The following is a 19,997-nucleotide window of genomic DNA, read 5'->3' on the forward strand; positions in this document are numbered from 1 at the left end:
CTATGTGTGCCTATGTCCAACTTTAATTATATCCTCCTCTCTTTAAAATGACTAGCGCACACACGAAAGTTGTAGTTTCTGTCGCAACGTTCTCTAATTTAGGGCTCTTAACAGCATTCACTCATTTATCAAATATATCCATATAATTTCGTGGACTAGGAAAACGATATTGTTTGTTAATAGTATCCATGTAATATGGAACATAACATAATAATAATCAAAGAGAGGAAAATGCAATACTTGGGTCATGTGTTGAGAGGCGAAAGATATGAATTACTTCAAGTTATACTGGAAGGAAAAGTACAGGGCAAAAGATCAGTAGGAAGACGCCAGAACTCGTGACTGAAAGACCTGAGGAGATGGTTCAACCGCTCATCCGCAGAGATCTTTCGCGCAGCAGTTTCCAAATCTACAATTGCCATTTGGATCGCCAACCTTCGAAAGGAGCCAGCACAATGAGAAGAAGATGGAACATAACATCTTTTTGGTCAGTTCTTCATGTTTCCATTGTTGTTTCATGTAATGTGTTCGATTCCATAATTAAAAATCGTCTAAAATTGTACCTTTTTGCACTATTAATTAAAAAATAAAAATTTGCGTATTAATCTTCCAATAATGCATAATATACTCTTCTCAAGCTGTTTTCAAGGGAAGGAAGATTTTGATACAGTATATCGCTTATAAATCATATTGCTTAATAAAGAATTCTTTAGACTTTAGCAATGTACGGTGACGAATCCATCGCTTGAATCCCTTATCACATAAAAGTCACATAAAGTGACAAGACAACGAACAAGGTGCAGGAAAGAGACTAGCAGTGTCACCAAACGGAAGGGTGCCAAATAAAAAGTCGACCTTGGCCATCCGTGTTACCAATCTAGGTGTAATTATTTATCTGTGATATGAACGAAATTTCTACTATACCGACATTTTCCGTTATCCGTTACATTCAGCAATCAGTTCAAATGAAATAAAAATAAACGTCAGAAAGGAATCAAATTTATAAGTTTTAAAGTGTAAAATTATACAAAACGATGTTTTTTCAGGTAAGTCTTAATTTGTATAGTATGTTTTACTTACCTAATAATATTTAATAGGATAATCAGAAGTTTTTCTCGATTGTTTATAGATTTTTTTTATTCTTAAGAATTATGTATTTTTTATATTAATATGTTATTCAATGTCAAAAAAATAACATAATATCTATAATAGATAACCTCAAATCTTATTTTGGAAAGAAATATATTGATTATATTAAATACATGGATCATTATATATTTTTCTATATATGTATTAATTAAACATGATTAACTGGACTACACTTGCAAAATAAGTGATTAGTAACAAAAATTAGACGAGGGAGACGAAATAACAATGTCAGAAGATTTTCTAATTAAAAGAGCTATTTATATATGAGTCATTTATCAATAGACAGTCCTTAATTTAAAAATACTGTAACCAATTATACATAATACGAAGAATGTAACTAAAAGCTTAAGACCCTTTTACCTTTTAACACAAAAAAAAAACAAATAACTCGGTTTAAGAAGTTGATCAATGAGATAATTAATAAATTATGTAATTGGGAGTGTTACGGCATCATGAAAATGATTTCTTTCAGTGCCAATCTTCACATATGACAGTTTACACATGGAGATAAATGATTTATTTTAGATAATTGTAAAAACTTCTCAGTCTAGCTTATTATAGTTTCAACTTTTTAGTTAAAGGAATATTGATGTTCTTGCTTGGTCAGCATAATCTTTAATCCTCACCACAAAAAGATATGTATACAATATGAGCTGTTGGAATTTAAAGACATGTCATTCTTAAAAAGACCCTTTTATTATTCATCAACCAACAAAATAAAAAAACCTACTCTGAGAAATGGGTAATTGGGATTATTAGTGAATTTGTTATTGAGACTGGTCAATAATGATGCCAATGACTCTTTTAGTACTTACTAAGTTTCATGTAAGTTTCCACATGATAGAAAAAACAGCTTATAGAAACATCATTGTAATATAATTGTAGATCTGAATTACATATGGATATTAAACTGTATTTCTGATCTGATAATATTGTCCATAAAATTTACCATCTGGAAAGAAAATACATTTTGTTGAATTTTGGTTTAACATTATATTCATATCTAATATGACAAGATTTCTGCATTATTGTTTCTTTCTATACTTCTTCAACTAAACTATTTGCAATAGGTAATCAATATTGTCTATTTTGTTGGATGTTTCATTCATGTTTTTGTTATTAACTATCAGTTATATTAATTTTTTATAATAATTATTGTTGCAGACTTTTTAAATAAAATGTTTTTTCTGTATATTGGTTACAAATAACACTAATATTGTCTCCAGTTTCACCTAACAGCCAGTACATATCAAATCAATTAATAAACATTTCTGTAAAGATGCAACCAATATATAAGTCTATAGTTGAATAAACTATTGTAGATATCCCCAGTCAGACGAGAAAAGAAACCTAAACCTACAGTAAAAGAAAAATCTCCAGAAAAAATAGAAATTCTCTCTTTGGGGCCTTTCACAGTAGCTCCAAAGTTATTTTTTGATGGAGTGAAACTTGGAGAATCAGCAACATGCAAATTGTTATTAAGAAATCCAACCAAACAGGAGATGAGTGTAAGTTATAAATATATACTATACCTAACATATATATTTAAAGTAATTACAAAATTATACATTATTTTGTAGATTGCCTTAACAAAAAAAGTGCCATTAGAGCTAAATGTTAGATATAATTGGGAGAGTGCAACAATTCACAGCTTTTCGGAGCTTATGTTTGAAGTAACATGGACTCCTATAGAGAAGGAAGCATCATACCATAAAATTTCTTTTGAAAATACTACAAGAACAGTCCACAGAGATGTGCCTATTGTTTTTAAAACAGTCTCACCTGCCAAGGTAATTGATTTGGACTATTTTATGTTGATATTAATTAAATTTCATCTTTAGTAAATATATTTTACAGTGGTTATAGAGCTTTAAAGTTTTATTAGTGAACCAAATTTTTCTCTCTAAATATAAATAGGCTTTATATATAATTATAATTAACACATTCACTGCCAGCTATATTTTCATATATATATATATATATATATATATATATATATATATATATATATATATATATATATATATATATATATATATATATATACCTTTATATGCCAATATTATTATGCTTTATAACTTCTTATAAAATAACTGGGGCACAAGGTACAATTTTCAACCAATTTAATAAACCATTCTTACAGTACATGTCTTCTAGGCCGCATTGGTCTTTTAGTGGGAGATATTGCACATTAATATGTAGCAGCTAGCCTAACAAGCATTTAAAAGGTGTTGGATCTATGGGACCAATGTGGCCCATAAGGACAATACTAGTGTTAAACCCATGCAATCTATGTGATAGGGAACATGTTAAATAGGAGAACAATTAAATATAAAATAAAAAAATGTAATTATATTTTTATCTCGGATCATACACAATTTACAAATAATATACCTAATGTATTTCTTAATGTTTAATAATTTGTTTTATAGTTATGCTGTATACTACTACTATAAAGTAGAGGGTAATGGTCTTTTCTGATTCCACTTCTCTTCCTGTCTTATTTCTTGTACTGCTGTAAGATCTATATTATGGCTTCTTATCTATAGTTATATTATACTTCAAGTTTTCCTATTTTTACAATTGCTTTGATGTTCCAAACGACTATTTTTATTAGCTTGTTGTTTTGTGTTCATACACTTTTTTCCTTTTGTGGTCCATTGTGATCTGTTTTTCAGATTTTCTATTCCAATCTCTTTAGTTTATTTGGTCATTATTTATTGTATTTCTCTTTTATTGTATCCCATTCCCATTATTGGTTCTTTTTGAATTAGAACATAGTTCGCTTTTAAGCCCATTACCAACAAAAACCCTGAAGAGTGATAACATGCTATAAAAAAATATTTCTATTTATATCATTAAATTTTATTTTTGTTCTTGAAGGTAAAACCTGGAAAGAAAACGAAAATCAGAAAATCACCAACAAAGAAATATTATCCAATAAAACCACCGTACATATCCCCAAAACGCTTTTCACCATCACCGAAGAAAAAATCGCAGTACAGAAAGTCACCCTCGCCGAAAAAAACTTTCAAACCACAATTATTTACGTCCCATCAACATGAACATATTATCCACGCTGAACCAAATGTTAAGTATTACAGTTCGAAAGGTAAGGAAAATGTACATACTGCATATCTATCTGAGAGAGTTACTACTGAGAGCTTTATATCAGCTGAGAAAGTTAATTTTGTGGAATATTCCAATAAATTCACAAATGGTGGTGAGAGAAGGGGCACATTTGTCCTTAAACGAGAAAACTCAGATATTTTCAATGATAGTTTGGAAATGAATAACGAAAATGAATGTCCCAATGGTAATAAACAAAAACGACCTCCCCTAACATCCTACAATGGCGATACATTAACCCCAGATGTATCATTAGGTACTTACTTCAAACAAAAGTCGTCTATGCCAGATTCGCCCAAATATGGCTTCGAATACCAGCTGATGCAGATGGAATCGTTTTCTTTCACACCAACAAATACACCCGTCAAACGAAAAACAAGATTTGAAACAGATTTTGTAAGCACAGTTAAAATGAAAAAAGAGACCACTTTTGACATTCCAGATCTTCCTCCAAATTTAAATTTAAGCTCAGAAACTTACACGAAGTCAAGATTAAGTTCAGAGACATATGTAAAGGATAATACCAGTTTTGAAACTTACGTTAAAGGTAATTTGAGCGGAGAGACATATTCAAAAGATAATTCGTTAGGTAATTGTGAAAATTTAAGTCCTTTGTCTACGAAGATGTCACCCATACGTCAAAAGAGGTTTAGTCCTGAACCTTTTAGAACACCGAGTTTAGCGTCTTATTTACAGGACGCGAATAACGTGAAGAATAAAAATTTTTCTCAGTTTCAAAGATCGACGATCGCTGACTCTCTGAATGCTAGAAGTTTTAGTTCAAAATTCGAAAGACTTGATTATGACTCAACTTTAAACACAAATCAGTTTAATTTTACAAAACCTGTACTAAACGATGTGACTTTGAATTTTAGTACTAATAGTCAGTTTGAAGATACTATTACAAATGAGTTCAATTTCGCAAAGCCGAATAACTTCATGTTTTCGACACCCGAAGTAGCCGTTAAAAATCACATTAATTTTCAAAGAAACGACCCTTATAGTAGACCAGATATCAGCCAAATCAGTTTTACCATGTCGGATCGTCCACTCAGCGCTATTCAAGAAGAATCTTTGGACGTGAGTCATTGTACCACTCGAAAAAAATGTGATTTAGACCTAACAGCAAACTTTTCCAAACCAGGTGGTGGTCTGACAGGACCACAAAAATGGTCTAGGAGAGGAGGTGCTGCACTTAGAGTAGCAAAGAATACTTCCGGTCTCAATTTAAAAAAGTTTATGAACAATAAATCTGAAGATGTACGCAGAGAGATGAGAAAACAAGAAACGATTTCTGAGATCAGTAGGAGAGATACTAATACGGTAATCATACAGAACCCGTTTCTGCTAGCTGCTACTAATATGGTTGATCCGTTTATAACGCCGCATCTCTTTGTAGACGAAACTTGGATTGACGAACAAGAGCTTTATTTCAAAAAATGGTTGAATTCGCTGTTAACACCTCCTCAAGAACTGTATTCCGAGGATAAAATCATAGATGTAGCTAAAGTATGGCAAGAGTGTAAGAAGCGGGAAGTAGAGGCAGCTCCTACTAAAGAAGAAATCTCTAACAAGTATCACGTAAATGCAAAATTGAATAGCTTAAGAAAATCCGCACAAACTTTGTACAGATCCCAAGAAATTACAAATGTTCTATCTAAAGTTTTAGCTGCTGTAGATAACGGCAAGGTGAGCATTAGACAAGATAAAGATGTTCATCTTAATCTTTCTATAAAGTCTGATGTAATGTCCCATTTATTAAGTTATAATCCGTTGTGGCTCAGAATTGGCTTAGAAACTATTTATAACGAAATAATTCCACTGCATTCTAATTCAGACATCGTCGGACTTAGCACTTTTTTGATCAATAGATTATTTAAAAACCCCACTTTGGTAAAGAAACATAAGTCTGTTCATGCTGCAAAATATGTACTGGATTTCAACAAATTCTTCTTGAAGAAATTTTTAATTTTGGTGTATTTCCTCGATCAAGCTAAAACGAAAAAGTTAATACCGCACAATCCTTGCTTATTCTGTAAAACAGGCAAAGTTAAAGAAAGCAAGGAACTGTTGCTTATGTTAGCTAGAGAGTTACTATCAGCAGTGGGTGATATTACTAAGTTTCTGAAGTTTTCTGGATATATAGTCACGCACGTGCAGACTTACATCCACGAATTTGATTACGCTGTCAAAAACTTGGGAGTAGATCTAAGAGATGGCGTACGATTAACCAAAGTCATGGAAATTATTCTTCTTAAAGAAGATTTAACCAACAGTTTGAGAGTACCATCTATATCACGTTTACAAAAGGTGCATAATATGAAGTTGGTGTTTGATTCCTTAGAAAGTGCTGGTTATAAGATCTTGTACGACATTTCTCCCAAAGACATTGTCGATGGCCATCGGGAGAAAACTATGTCTTTCTTATGGCAGATTATTTATAAGTTTGAGGCACCGCTCATGGTCAAATGTGCTAGTACTATTCAAACGTGGTTCAGAAGCCTTCCTGTTCTTCTGAAACGAAGAAAATTACAGAGATTACATCAGCAGAAAGAGAATGCTGCTAGGAAAATACAGAATTGGTATAGAAGGCAAAAACTTATAGCAAAATTAGAAGAATTTACGTATTTCTTAACACTTTACTTAAATTTAATTAAATCAGAAAAAGCTGCTATCAAAATACAGTCCTACTACAGAATGTACAGGCAAAAAGATGCTTACAATAAACAAATTATGGCAGTAAACGGAATACAGAAGTATTGCAGGGGATGGCTGATCAGAAATTTCTATAAACAACGCATAAAGAGTGCCGTCCTGATTCAAAGTCACTTACGAATGTTCCTAGAAAGAAGTAGATATCTAAGAATAAAGAAAGCTGTAACAATTATACAAAGATGGTATAATTCCAAGAAACAGGTGCAGCTTGAAGTGAACAAGTACCAAAAGTTGAAAACTACTGTCATTTTTGTTCAGCAAAAATGGAAAGCTAGAGTTTTAGCTAAAAGGGAAAAACTGCAATATGAAAAACTAAAATCAACTGTAATAACTGTGCAAAACATTTTTAGAGCGAATCGCTTATGTAGAATTGAGAGACAAAAGTACCAAATGATAAAATCAACTACAATCTACATCCAACGTTGGTACAGGTCTATTAAAGCGATGAGAATTCACAGAGAACAATTTTTAGAACTAAGACGCACGGTGATTATCGTTGAACAACGTTATATTGCTTTAAAAGTAATGAAAAAGGAAAAAGCACAATATCAACAAATAAAAAGTGCTTGCATAACAATACAACAACAATATAGAGCTCAGAAACTAATGAAAGCAGCTAGGATTCAATATCTGCAATTAAGAAAAGCTGCGATTGTCTTCCAACAAAGATATAGAGCCAAACATTCAATGCAAAAACAAAGACTCTATTATAAGGCTTTGCAAAAATCTGTTCTAATTGTTCAAGCACGTTACAGAGCTAAATTAGACATGCGAGCTGCCAGTCAACAGTTTGTTACCATTAAACAAGCGACTCTAAAAATCCAAGTGTGGTATAGGTCAATTCTGCATATGCGCAAATGTCGAAAACATTATAAATCTCTCCAAAGAGCCTCTAACATACTCAAACAACGGTACAAAGCTATAATACTCATGAGAAAGGAAGTGTCGAGGTATCAGGGTATAAAAACGGCCACTTTGGTGATCCAACAACGTTATAGAGCTTTAATAAAAATGCGAACCTGCCAAGATTATTACAATAGATTAAAGTTGTCTACAATATTTATACAAAGAAAGTATAGAGCTAACAAAGCTGCAAAATCGCAAAGAAAATATTACTTACAGATGAGAAACGCAGCTGTTACATTACAAACGAGATATAGAGCCAAACGAGAGATGGTTTCCTGTCGAACATCTTTTATATCAATTCGAAATGCTGCGGTCGTAATTCAATCTCGTTATAGAGCCAATCAGTTAATGAAAAAAACGAAACAGGAGTACCAACAGTTACTAAAGTATACTATAATAATACAGCGCATGTATAGAGCCAAACATTTAATGCTAAAAGAAAAAAATAATTACTTAAAACTAAGACAATCAGTTGTTAATATTCAGTGTAGGTGGAGAGCAAAGAAGCTTGAAAAAGAACAAAAACAAGCATATGATAGTTTAAGAAGAGCTGCGATTCATGTTCAACAAAAATGGAGAGCAACTAAATTAGCTCGAGAAGAACAAAATCGATACAAAATGCTACGCAAGACGGTAATACTTATTCAAAGAAAATGGAGAGCTAAAAGACTGGGTCAATTCGAAAGAGAAAGATATTTATATTTAAGAAAAGCTGCTTTAACCTTCCAGGCGCATTGGAGAGCAAGAAAAGTAGGATATGTTGAGCGCCACTACTTCATCAACCTCAGGAGTACTACTGTAGTTGTACAAAGAAGATTTAGAGCAACTGTACAAGCCAAAATAGAGAGAGCGAGATTCAATACAGTACGCAATGCCGTGATAGTTCTTCAAGCAAGATGGAGGGCTTATAGACTAGCAAAAATAGAACAAGAAAGGTATCAAATTCTGCGAACAAACGCTATTTTGATACAACAACTTTGGAGAGCTAAGGTTGCGTGTGTAACACATAGACATAACTATTTGGAACTACGGGAACATGTTTTGATAATTCAACAAAAATGGAGAGCTATTGTATTGTACAGAAAACAATATAAAGAGTACACTAAATTGAAAAAAGCAGCCATGTTCATTCAACAAAAATGGAGAGGTAAAGTTGAAGCTAGGAATATAAGAACGTACTATGAAAAACTAAGAAATGCTGTTATTTTTGTACAAAATAGATGGAGATCTAAAATATTAGCTAGAAGTGATCGAAATAGATATCTTCAGTTAAAATGTACAACCGTTCTTATACAAACACGTTGGAGGTCCCTGAAAGTAACCAGAGAAGTCAAGGAAATATTTCAAAAATACAAAAAAGCTGTTATTTGTGTTCAGCAACGTTGGAAGTCCATTCATTTAATGAGAATTGAGGTACAACGATACACTTTATTAAAACGTACTATAATATTAATTCAGAGAAGAGTTAGAGCAAATTTAGAAATGATAAAACAAAGAAAACAGTATTTAATCACGAGAAATTCGGTTATTACAATTCAACGATGGTACAGACGTTGTGTACAAGCTAGGAACGAAAGGGAGATATATTTAGCAAAGATAAAAGCAGCGAAGGAGATACAGAGGTATGCCAGAGGGTATTTGATTAGACGGACATATGCAGATTACTTTACTCCAGAAGCCAGGGAGCGCCGAAGAATCGAAAAAGTTCAAAACGAAGCAGCTGTAAAAATACAGGTAAGTTGTTCGCCTTGTCTTAAATTATTTGTGTTCTATGTATTTTTATTAATGTGTAGAAATCACAGTTGTAAACTTTTCTTTATTATAGACCAGGGCGGATCTGTTTTGCGGTGGATGTGAGAGGTGGTATTCGGATTTTTGCAGAAAAACTTGTGTGATAAATTCAATAATAATAATTGATCTTTCCTCCCTCTGAAATAGGTCGGGAATAAAAAATAAAAAAATTAAAATATTTAAAAATTACTAAAAACCTCGTTTTTTTCTAGTTGCTAAAAACATGCTTATACGGAGCAAAGTAAGCGATAATTTAATTTTCTATAAGATACGACATTTATTACCCTTGCTGCAAAATAGCAATAAATACAAAAAGCCTTTTCTTATTCAATGTTTTTTAACGATTAAATTGAGGACCCGCTAGCGGGGAAACATGAGCGGAATCCAATTTAGCCTACGCCATATTTTTTCACCCATCTTACACTAATTTATTACCACTCTAATAATTTTTCACCACCAAACCACCCTTAAGGGGAGCAATTCTGCTAGCTTAAGGTTCAAGCTAGCAGAATTAAAAAAAAAAAATTTGCCTACGGCATATTTTTTTAACTATTTTTCACTAATTTATTACCAACCTGATAATTTTACACCCCCAAACCTACCCCTAATAGGAGCGATTCCGCTAGCTTCATATTCAAGCTGGTAAAATTAAAAAAAATATATTTATATCACAGTGCTCTGCTAGGTTTTTACGAATTTATTACCACACTAGTAATTATTCACTCCTCAACTGCCCCTTATGAGAAGTCAATAATTCTGTTGGGTTAATATTTAAGGGAAAAAATCTGCTTTTACAATTTCACTGTTCTCTACTTATAACTGAAATAAAAAAGTGTTCTGTTAAGTGTTTACGAAACTTTGACCACCCTGATAATTTTCCACACCTAAACCAATCTTATTTGGAAACATTCCCGCTAGCTTAACATTCGAGCCAAGGAATTAAAAAAAAATCCACAAGGAAAATAATTCCTGCAGCTGGCTGTATACCACGTATCACAAAAAGAGGTTAATATTTGTATATGGGTATATTTTTTATAAAAACCCTTAAAAGGGCTACATTAAAAACACGAACGTTTTCGGAACAACAGTTCCATCATCAGGTTAAAATACAGGTTACCATGCCTGAGCCACCAAAATATTTGGGTAAAAACCCTTTAAAATGTATTATGTTACCAAAGATTGTACATGATGTTGATAATATTATTTGATGTTTAATATTTTAATTAAATTTTACTTCAGGTAACATACACCCATGCTTTAAGTGAGTTCCAGTGTCCGGAGAGTAAACCTCTTCAAACGGACTTCAGCTGGTAACTGAACTGTTGTTGATGGAACTGTTGTTCCGAAAACGTTCGTGTTTTTAATGTAGCCCTTTTAAGGGTTTTTATAAAAAATATACCCATATACAAAGATTAACTTCCTTAAATATTTATGATATACTACAGTTTTTTGCTAGGTCTCCACGAATTTAGCTAGGTTTAAATTAAAGATCAAAAAGTTTTTTTTTATAATTTTACTGTACTCTATAAATAAAATAAGAAACTGCTCTGGTAAGTTTTTATTAAATGTTAACTAACTTCACCAGTTACACATTTACACTAACTGAATACAAAGTAAATCTTTTCAGAAATATGAGATATTCTGCTAAATTTGTACAAATTTATTACCATCTAAGTAATTTTTTACTGTTTAACTACCCTCTATGAGGAGTCAATAATTCTGCTAGGTTAAAATTTAAGGATGATAAAAAATCTATTTTTACAATTTTACTGTACTCTACTTCTAACTGAAAGTATAAATTGCTTGCCAGGTTTTTATTGAAATTTATTCACCAGCATAATTTTTGACCCAAGAAGAATAGTGCTCGCCAATAAGTGTTACTATGGCTTAAGAAGACAGATGGCCTCAAAAATGCCTAGAAAAATTAAACTGACTGTATACAAAACAGTAATAAGACCAGTGCTAACATATGGTTCAGAAACTTGGACACTAACACAGAATGACCAAGAATTGCTCAAACGTTTTGAGCGAAAAATACTAAGACGAATATATGGAGGCATAAAAGAACAAGGTTTGTGGCGCAGGTGTTACAATTTTGAGTTGTATAGAAGATTTGGAGAACCTGACGTTGTAAAATTCATTAAGGTAGCACGCCTCAGATGGATAGGTCATGTAATTAGACGAGAGGAAGATGCCATAGTCAGAAAAGTTTTTGACCGAAGAGGGCCGATCGGACAACGAAGAAGAGGAAGACCAAGACTTAGGTACGAAGACAACCTAGAAAATGATTTGAAGTCTATCGGAATTAGAGCATGGAGAAGAGTTGCCAGAGACAGGGGCGAATGGAGGATTGTTCTGAAGAAGGCTTTGGCTCATAAAGAGCTGTAACGCCACTGATGATGATGATGATAATTTTTGACCCCCTAAGCCACAGTTAATGGGAAACATTCAACAAGCTGCATCTTCACGCTAGCTGAATGAAAAATCTTTTTGGAAATACAAAAGTGCTCTACTAGGTTTTTACTATATTTTTTTAGCCTAGTAATTTTTTTCTTTACTACCCTAATTGAAAACATTCTGAAATGTTACTCTGTGCTAATATTTATTTTTTAAATGTTTAAATATTGAAAATATGAAAATACTTTTAACTCGAATAGAGACACCTAAAAAAATTACCAAATCACAAAGATGCTTTAGTTTTGTTAAAAATAAATTGATTTATACTGTAGTAGTCAAAGACGAAAATGCCACTGAACCTCTCAAAATCATACGAACAAGCTGAATTTTGCTGATAATGTCAATTTTAGGACCCCAAAAATGTTTACCACTTCTACCCTCGGCTTCTCCTTAAACCCCCTCATAGGGGAAAACGGACAATTTGGTTTTATTAAAAATAAATTAAACCTGTGTTATTGAATCCTCTTCCTTATTGTGGCTAAATTGGCTTATCTTTTATGTATAATTATTTCAGTCTTACTGGAGGGGCTACAAAACGAGGTCTGCCGAAGAACCTGCCATGTGTAAAATACGAGAAAGATTCATGAAAGCCAATGCCACTGCTATGGTTGAGAATACTCTACAATTTCGATGTAACGCAGCTTTGCAGACGATTGCACTGGAAAATTGTACATTATTCCATATTAACCACGCCCTTGAAGATATAGGTATGTATCGTTCATGATATTTAATAAAGTTTTTTTGATCCACGACTTTAAAATTGCTCCAAAATAATGAATCTATCATGTTTCAGTTTTTAAGTTTCTTTTTGAAAAATACCAGATGATTTGAAAAATAAACTCTTTAATAAAGTTTCTTTAATCGTTAATGCAGTATTTTTCCCAAAAGACACTTTTTGGTCTTTTAGTGCAGGCAGTAACTGTTTTCAGTTGCGTGTGAAGCATATAATCGCAGTTTATTTGTATAAATCGCTCCAAAATATCACTATAAATGATAATTTCACTATGCGTGAGTTGTAAAGTGCGTGCTTAACTTTTTATTAATCAAAATATGAAAAAAATTTAAAAAAACGATATTTTTTTCCTTTTATCGCATATATCTTAAGAACTATTAGTTTTAGAATAATTTTATATAGGATATAAAAGTTTTGTAACTAAATTTTGAGACTAAATACAATCTTAGTTTCAAATCTTCATAATTATTATTATTATTGAAAAAATACTGAAAAACAGTTAAAAAAAAAAGGTTTTTTTGTGAGTTTATTTTCCAGACTAAAATCATAATTAGGACCTTCATATTCTGAGAAAGAAAACTTTTTAATATGAAGTTAAATGTGTCGATAGCAATTAAAGTAAACTGTATACCCAAGCTTAATCAAGCCATTCAGAGCGATGCTGGGAATATTTATATTCCACTATGCATCAACAATTTACCCATATAAAATACCATCATTCGTGTGCTCATTGCGTCGAGTAAGGACGATAAATATACGAAGACGGTTGCGTTTCTATTTAATTTGAGTCTCTTACCACTCCCTAACACGTGTTTCTGGGACTACCCGTCATCAGAGAGAGTTTGTAAGAAGACTCAAACTAAATCAAAACGCACCGACTACTCTGGCAATTATAGGAAAAATAATTACCAGAGTATGCTACTAGAGACCTTTAGTGAGGAATGATGAAGTTAAATGTGTCGATAGCAATTAAAGTAAACTGTATACCCAAGCTTAATCAAGCCATTCAGAGCGATGCTGGGAATATTTATATTTCACTATGCATAAACAATTTACCCATATAAATTACCATCATTCTTGTATTCATTGCGTCGAGTAAGGACGATAGACGTCTGATGACGGGTAGACCCAGAAACACGTGTTAGGGAGTGGTAAGAGACTCAAATTAAATAGAAACGCAACCGTCTCCGTATACTCTTTAATATGTTTAATCATCAAACAAAATTTCATTAATTTTGATTTAATAGTTTTTTGCAATCTAATTTTTTTTAAAATGAATAATTTTCAAAATTATGCAGGTCAAAACCTAAAATTTTTACCTAGATACTTGAAAATTTTTTTACATATAGAAGAGCACTCAAGATTTCAAACCCATTTTGAAAAATTAAAATCCGTCGATCAGAAGAGTCTAGGGATTTTTAAAAAAAAAAGTTTAAATTTTAGGCTTATAAACAATTTGAATAACTTCATTAATTATTGATCGATTTTAATTTTCAAAACGGATAATAAAAGTGCGTTGAAAGACTCATGAAAAAAAGAAAAAATAAGATGATCGGTTTATTGGTTCCGGAGTTATGATCGGTCAAATATGACTGCGATTTACAATAAAAATATAAGCTTCCAAGATCTATTTTTTAAATAAAAATCTTTACTATACAAAGCACTAATTGGGTACCTACATTTTACAACTTTTATGCAAAAAACTGCGATTATAGGCTTCGATTATTCGATCGATTAGAAATAAGACAGACGAGTTATTTTTGTTTCTGGAAGAATTAGGGTTTCCCCAGTTAGTTGCAGTGACGGAGCACTGGCTGGAAGTTAATCAGCCAATTTTCATTCAAGACTATACCACAATTGCTAGTATGATCGTCCAAGTTCAGTTCATGGTGGCACTCTGATTCTTTCTAATAAAAATGATTTTTCTTCAGTCTCGAAATATGACTATTTGCTGGGTGAAAACTACTTCGAATTTTCTTTGATTTATAATAAGAAATTTAACCTATACATTATTTGCATTTATAGATCACCTAGCTCTGATTTTTCAGAAAATTTTATGTGGTAATTTTAATATTGACTACGCTGCTGTTTGTGCGACCCAACTGTCTTTGGTAACTATTTTTGAATCATATGGTCTCACAATGCACGTTAATTATCCAACAAGAATCTCAAAAACATCATCCTCGACAATTGATTATGTGGTTTCTGATTTTCCACCCGCTGACGTCCATTCTACAGTTATTAATGGGGGGCTTTCTGATCATGAAGCGGTATATACCAAGTTTAGCAGTTTAAAAACACCCCACTCAAAAACCCGACGATTAGGTAGGATTTTTTCCACTCAAAACTTTCGTAAATTCTATAATTCATGCTTGACTTCTGACTGGAGTTTTTCTTCCGGGGACATTGACTGTAATGTTAGTGATTTTCTAAATAGAGTTGTATCTATTTTTAATAAAGCATTTCCTCTATTAAACATCAGGCCAAAACATCACAAACCTTGGATTACCAAAGGCATTCGCATATCTGCGAAGAATATGCGTTCTCTGCTATATATTAAAAAATTTAATGACAGTATCCCCATCTCTGATTATATCAATACGCACAGAAAATGCTATCTAAAACTACTCAAAGTAGCCAAAAAATCCTCCTATCTCCTTAATTCAAAAAACATTGCTGATACCTTATTTTTAAGATCAGTTGATAAGACTGAACTCATTCGAACAATTCGTAGTATAAAAAGCAAATCGTCCTGTAGTACAGATGGATTATCTATTAAAATTTTCTCAAATCTTCCGCATAATGTATTGGAGGTCATGGTCTCGCTAGTAAATGATTCCCTTGAAAAAGGTACATTCCCTAACTGCCTAACGGCCCAAGACTGCCATCGTTATTCCTCTTCATAAAGGTGGAGACAAATCTGATGCCTGCAACTATAGACCTATTGCCTTGTTACCAGCACTATCAAAAATTATTGAAAGGCTTATAAAAGTTCGACTTATGCCCTTTCTCCTTAAACATAATATTTTATCGCCAAATCAGTTCGGCTTATTGTCTAATAAATGTACTAGTGATGCCATGTTTTCTGTGTTACATGAGGTATATCTATCACTAAATAGTAACCTCTCCACCGCCACCGTTTTCTGCGACTATTACAAAGCCTTTGACTGCGTAAATCATGAAATTCTATTAAAAAAATTAACTTTCTATGGAATTCGGGGTGTGTCTTTGAATTGGTTCAAAACTTACTTGGTAGGTAGGAAACAATTGGTTAGATTAAAAGACACCGACTCTAGTTGTAAAGACATTGAGTGTGGAGTACCGCAAGGTTCAGTATTAGGTCCCATTCTTTTTTTACTTTTCATTAATGACATCACTTACTTGAAAATTAAAGGGAAAATTTTTCTATTTGCTGATAATACCAGTATTACTTGGAGCAGCTCTAATATTTCAACGCTTCATTCAATTATAACCGCAAGAATAATCAAGGCTTGGTCAGACTCCAACTTACTTAGCTTTAACGTGGATAAGACAGTAGCATTATCTTATAAAGGAGTCATTCAACCCTTGCTTTTGAATGAGAGCCAAATCAGTTTTCTAGGTATTCTTGTCGACAGCGATCTTAAATGGTCCTTGCATACTGACTCCTTAAGGAAGAAACTAGCCTCAGCTTGCTTTGCAATAAGATCTGTTTCGAAGGAACTAAATTTATCTTCTGTCAAAATGGCATATTTCTCATTGTTCGAGTCCCATCTTCGATATGGGCTTCCATTTTGGGGTTCTAGTACAGTGGCCCAATTTGATACTATTTTTAAGTTGCAAAAAAGAGCATTTCGTTATCTATTTGGTCTCAAACAAACAACTCATTGAAAGACCTACTTCAAAAATCACGGAATTTTGACGCTTCCCTCTTTATTTATTTTGGAAACGGTTTGTTTGATTCGCAAGCATCTAAACATTTTTCCCGATAGACCTGATCATGGCTACTCCATTAGAAATTCGGATTGTAACGTTTATTTACCGATCCCGTCCACTCAGCTAGTAAAGAATTCTATTCTATATAGTGCAAAAAAACTTTATAATCACCTTCCAAGAGAAATTAAATCCGCAACATCTTTCATTAAGTTTCGTAAGATGACAAAAATCTATCACTCTGAAAGACCATATTATTCAGTTGACGAGTTTCTTAATGTATAACAAAGAAACAAAATTAGTATTGTTTATAATTACATTTGGGTGTCTCAAGCAGTGGCTACAATTTGTTTCATTTGTTGTTGTCTGTACAAATTATGTAAATGATACAATAATTTTACTAATTTAAAATTGTATTGTTCTGTTTTTTTATTATATTTGTTTTTGTTTTATACTTTTTGTACTTTTTGACTGATTTTTTTTAGCTTTGTCCATAAAATTGTTCAATAATTTTCAGTGACAATAAAGCATATTTCTATTCTATTCTATTCACACCCAAAAATCGTTATTTTAAATAGATGCCGCCTGGACTATTTATTTTATGTATAGTTTCATCTTCATAAATCCGATCCAATATCAAGATAGTACAGCATGTTGAGAATTATAAAATAATGCACATGTAATGAATGACTGATTATACTCTTATGTTCCATTGTTATTTTAGATTATGCTACCAGAAGATGCAAGAAGATCTGTGTTTCGTTAAGAAAACTCTTGCCTGATCAACTTTACCTAATGCTGAGTTCCACAGCGAGGTCCTTGCCAGAAATGAACGCCTGCATTTACTCCGTCAACATTTTAATAACCTTCAACAAACTGAAAGAGACAAAAGAATGCAGCTTCGTTCCGAATTATATAGAAAAACTAATAACGCTGATGACGACTTGGTGCGACAAAGAATCTCAACTGTTTCCGGCGCTATGTACTCTATTTTGGCTGTTTTCTCACACTCCGCGATGGAGGAGATTCATTTTAGATTTGCCCAACATCAAACAGAAATTAGAGAGGATCAAAGGACTGGTTACAAGGAAAGCTAATATGGTGAAGAAGCAAGTAACCAAAGGATCCACCGTGTTCGCTGGTTATAAAACTTTACCTACACCGTCGTTGTTACCCGATTGGGGATTAGAGTATAAGAAGAATCCATTCGCCTTTACTAATTCCGTACATGGATTGAATTCGCTGATGGCCATTTTATCGATTTAAGAAGAAACTGTGTTTAATAATTATTGTATATTTTTATAATTTTTAGAAAATAAAGTTATTAAGTTTTTGTCTTTGTTTATTACTAAACTAGCAATGGGGACTTGTGTTGGTTGAACTGATGTTTTGATATGAGAAAAATTAGAACCTCCTGAATGATACGAATGTTGCTGTTTCAGAAAAGAGTAGTAGGGTCAGGTGAGGTAAATGTAAACGATTTTTGTACTTTTCAACTAAAAATTTACATATTTTGTGTTTATCATCATCAGTAGCTCGATAACCCTTTCTGGGTCCTGGCTTGTTCTAGGATTTTCCGCCATTCTGTTCTGTTCCTTGATTTGTTTTTCCAGTTGGTAATCTTAAGTGTTTTCAGATCTTGTTCCATGTATCTAAGTTTGGGTCTTCCCTTTGACCTTCTTCCTACTGGTGTTTGCCTCATAATATGTTTTGGTGTTTCAGTCTCCAACATTCTTTCAACATGGCCCATCCAGCGCAGACGTCCGATCTTTATGGATGTTATGATCTCGGGTTCATTGTATGCTGTGTACAGTTCAAAGTTATATCTTCTGTGCCATATGTCATTTTCCTTTACCTCCTTATATATGTGTCTAAGGATTTTTCGTTTAAATGTGCCTAATAGGTTTTCATCGCTTTTCGATAGTGTCCATGTCTCTGATCCATATACAAGGACCGGTTTTATCACTGTCTTGTATATTTTGCATTTGGTTTTTCTTGTGATGTTAGATCTTAGATGTTTAATTAGTCCATTATATGTTTTATTAGCGATATGTATTCTTCTCTTAACTTCTTCACTGACATTGTTATCTGCGGTAACTAGTGAACCTAGGTATGAATTATTTTTCACGCTTTCGATGTTATAGTCTCCTATTGTCAGATTCTGTAGGTTTCTTTGGCCTGTCGATTTACTGGCCTTCATGTATTTGGTTTTTATTTCATTAATGTTTAGGCCACTGTTTTGTGCCGCTCTTTCTATCGCATTAAATGCTTCTATCATCTCTCTTTCGCTTCTGGCTACGATATCAACATCATCTGCAAATGCCAATATTTGTACACTTTTTGTTATTATTGTTCCTCTGGTGTTGACTTTTGACTCCCTAATTATTTTCTCTAATGTGATGTTGAATAGAATACAGGATAGGGCATCTCCCTGTCGTAGGCCCGTTCTCACATGAATTGTATCTGTTAGTTCGTTTTGAATTCGAATTTTGCTTTGTACTTTAAGTGTTTCTTTTATGATATCAATGAGTTGAGTTGGAATATTAAACTCTTTCAGTGCATGAATCAGAAATTCTCGATGAATGCTATCATAGGCACTCTCAAAGTCAATGAAAAGATGATGTGTGTCTATATTAAATTCATTAGTCTTTTCCAAGATTTGCCTCAAGACGAAGATCTGATCTATTGTGGACTTCTGCCTACGGAAACCACATTGATATCCCCCAACTATTTGTTCCGCATATGGTCTCAATCGGTCATACACAATATTTGACAGTATTTTATATGCCACAGTCAGTAGCGTTATTGCCCGGTAGTTTTTACATTGAAGCTGATCTCCCTTTTTATGTAGTGGAATAATTACTCCGGTATTCCAGTCTTGTGGCAGTTGTTTATTATTCCATATGTTCACTATTAGTTCGTGTATCGCATTCAATAGGGAGTCTCCACCTTCCTTTATTAATTCTGCGCTAATATTGTCTTATCCAGGTGACTTGTTGTTTTTCAGTCTGGTAACTGCTTCTTGCATTTCAGCCACTGAAGGGGGGGTTGTTTCTCTGGTATCCGTTTGATCCAATATAATTCCATCATATAGTGGATCTACGTTTTTTTTCAAACTTTTCTTTAAAGAATTCTGTCCATCTTTGTAGTATTTCACTCTGTTGAGTTACTATATCTCCTTCTTTGCCTCTACACATCATTGTTC

The 19,997-nt window shown here is 32.9% G+C and overlaps 1 protein-coding gene across 1 annotated transcript; it reads left to right on the top strand.

Annotated features, from left to right (window-relative positions):
- The first annotated feature begins 907 nt into the window (after nt 1-907).
- Nucleotides 908-18,104, top strand: asp (microtubule assembly factor abnormal spindle). Its single transcript, XM_072530514.1, has 6 exons — nt 908-1,046; nt 2,472-2,657; nt 2,730-2,939; nt 4,033-9,633; nt 12,662-12,854; nt 17,517-18,104. The coding sequence occupies exons 1-6, from the start codon at nt 1,035-1,037 to the stop codon at nt 18,056-18,058; spliced, it is 6,744 nt and encodes a 2,247-aa protein (XP_072386615.1). The 5' UTR covers nt 908-1,034; the 3' UTR covers nt 18,059-18,104.
- Nucleotides 18,105-19,997: the final 1,893 nt, after the last annotated feature.

Source organism: Diabrotica undecimpunctata, chromosome 4 (genome assembly GCF_040954645.1).
Source record: "Diabrotica undecimpunctata isolate CICGRU chromosome 4, icDiaUnde3, whole genome shotgun sequence".
NCBI classification, from domain to species: Eukaryota; Metazoa; Arthropoda; class Insecta; order Coleoptera; family Chrysomelidae; genus Diabrotica; species Diabrotica undecimpunctata.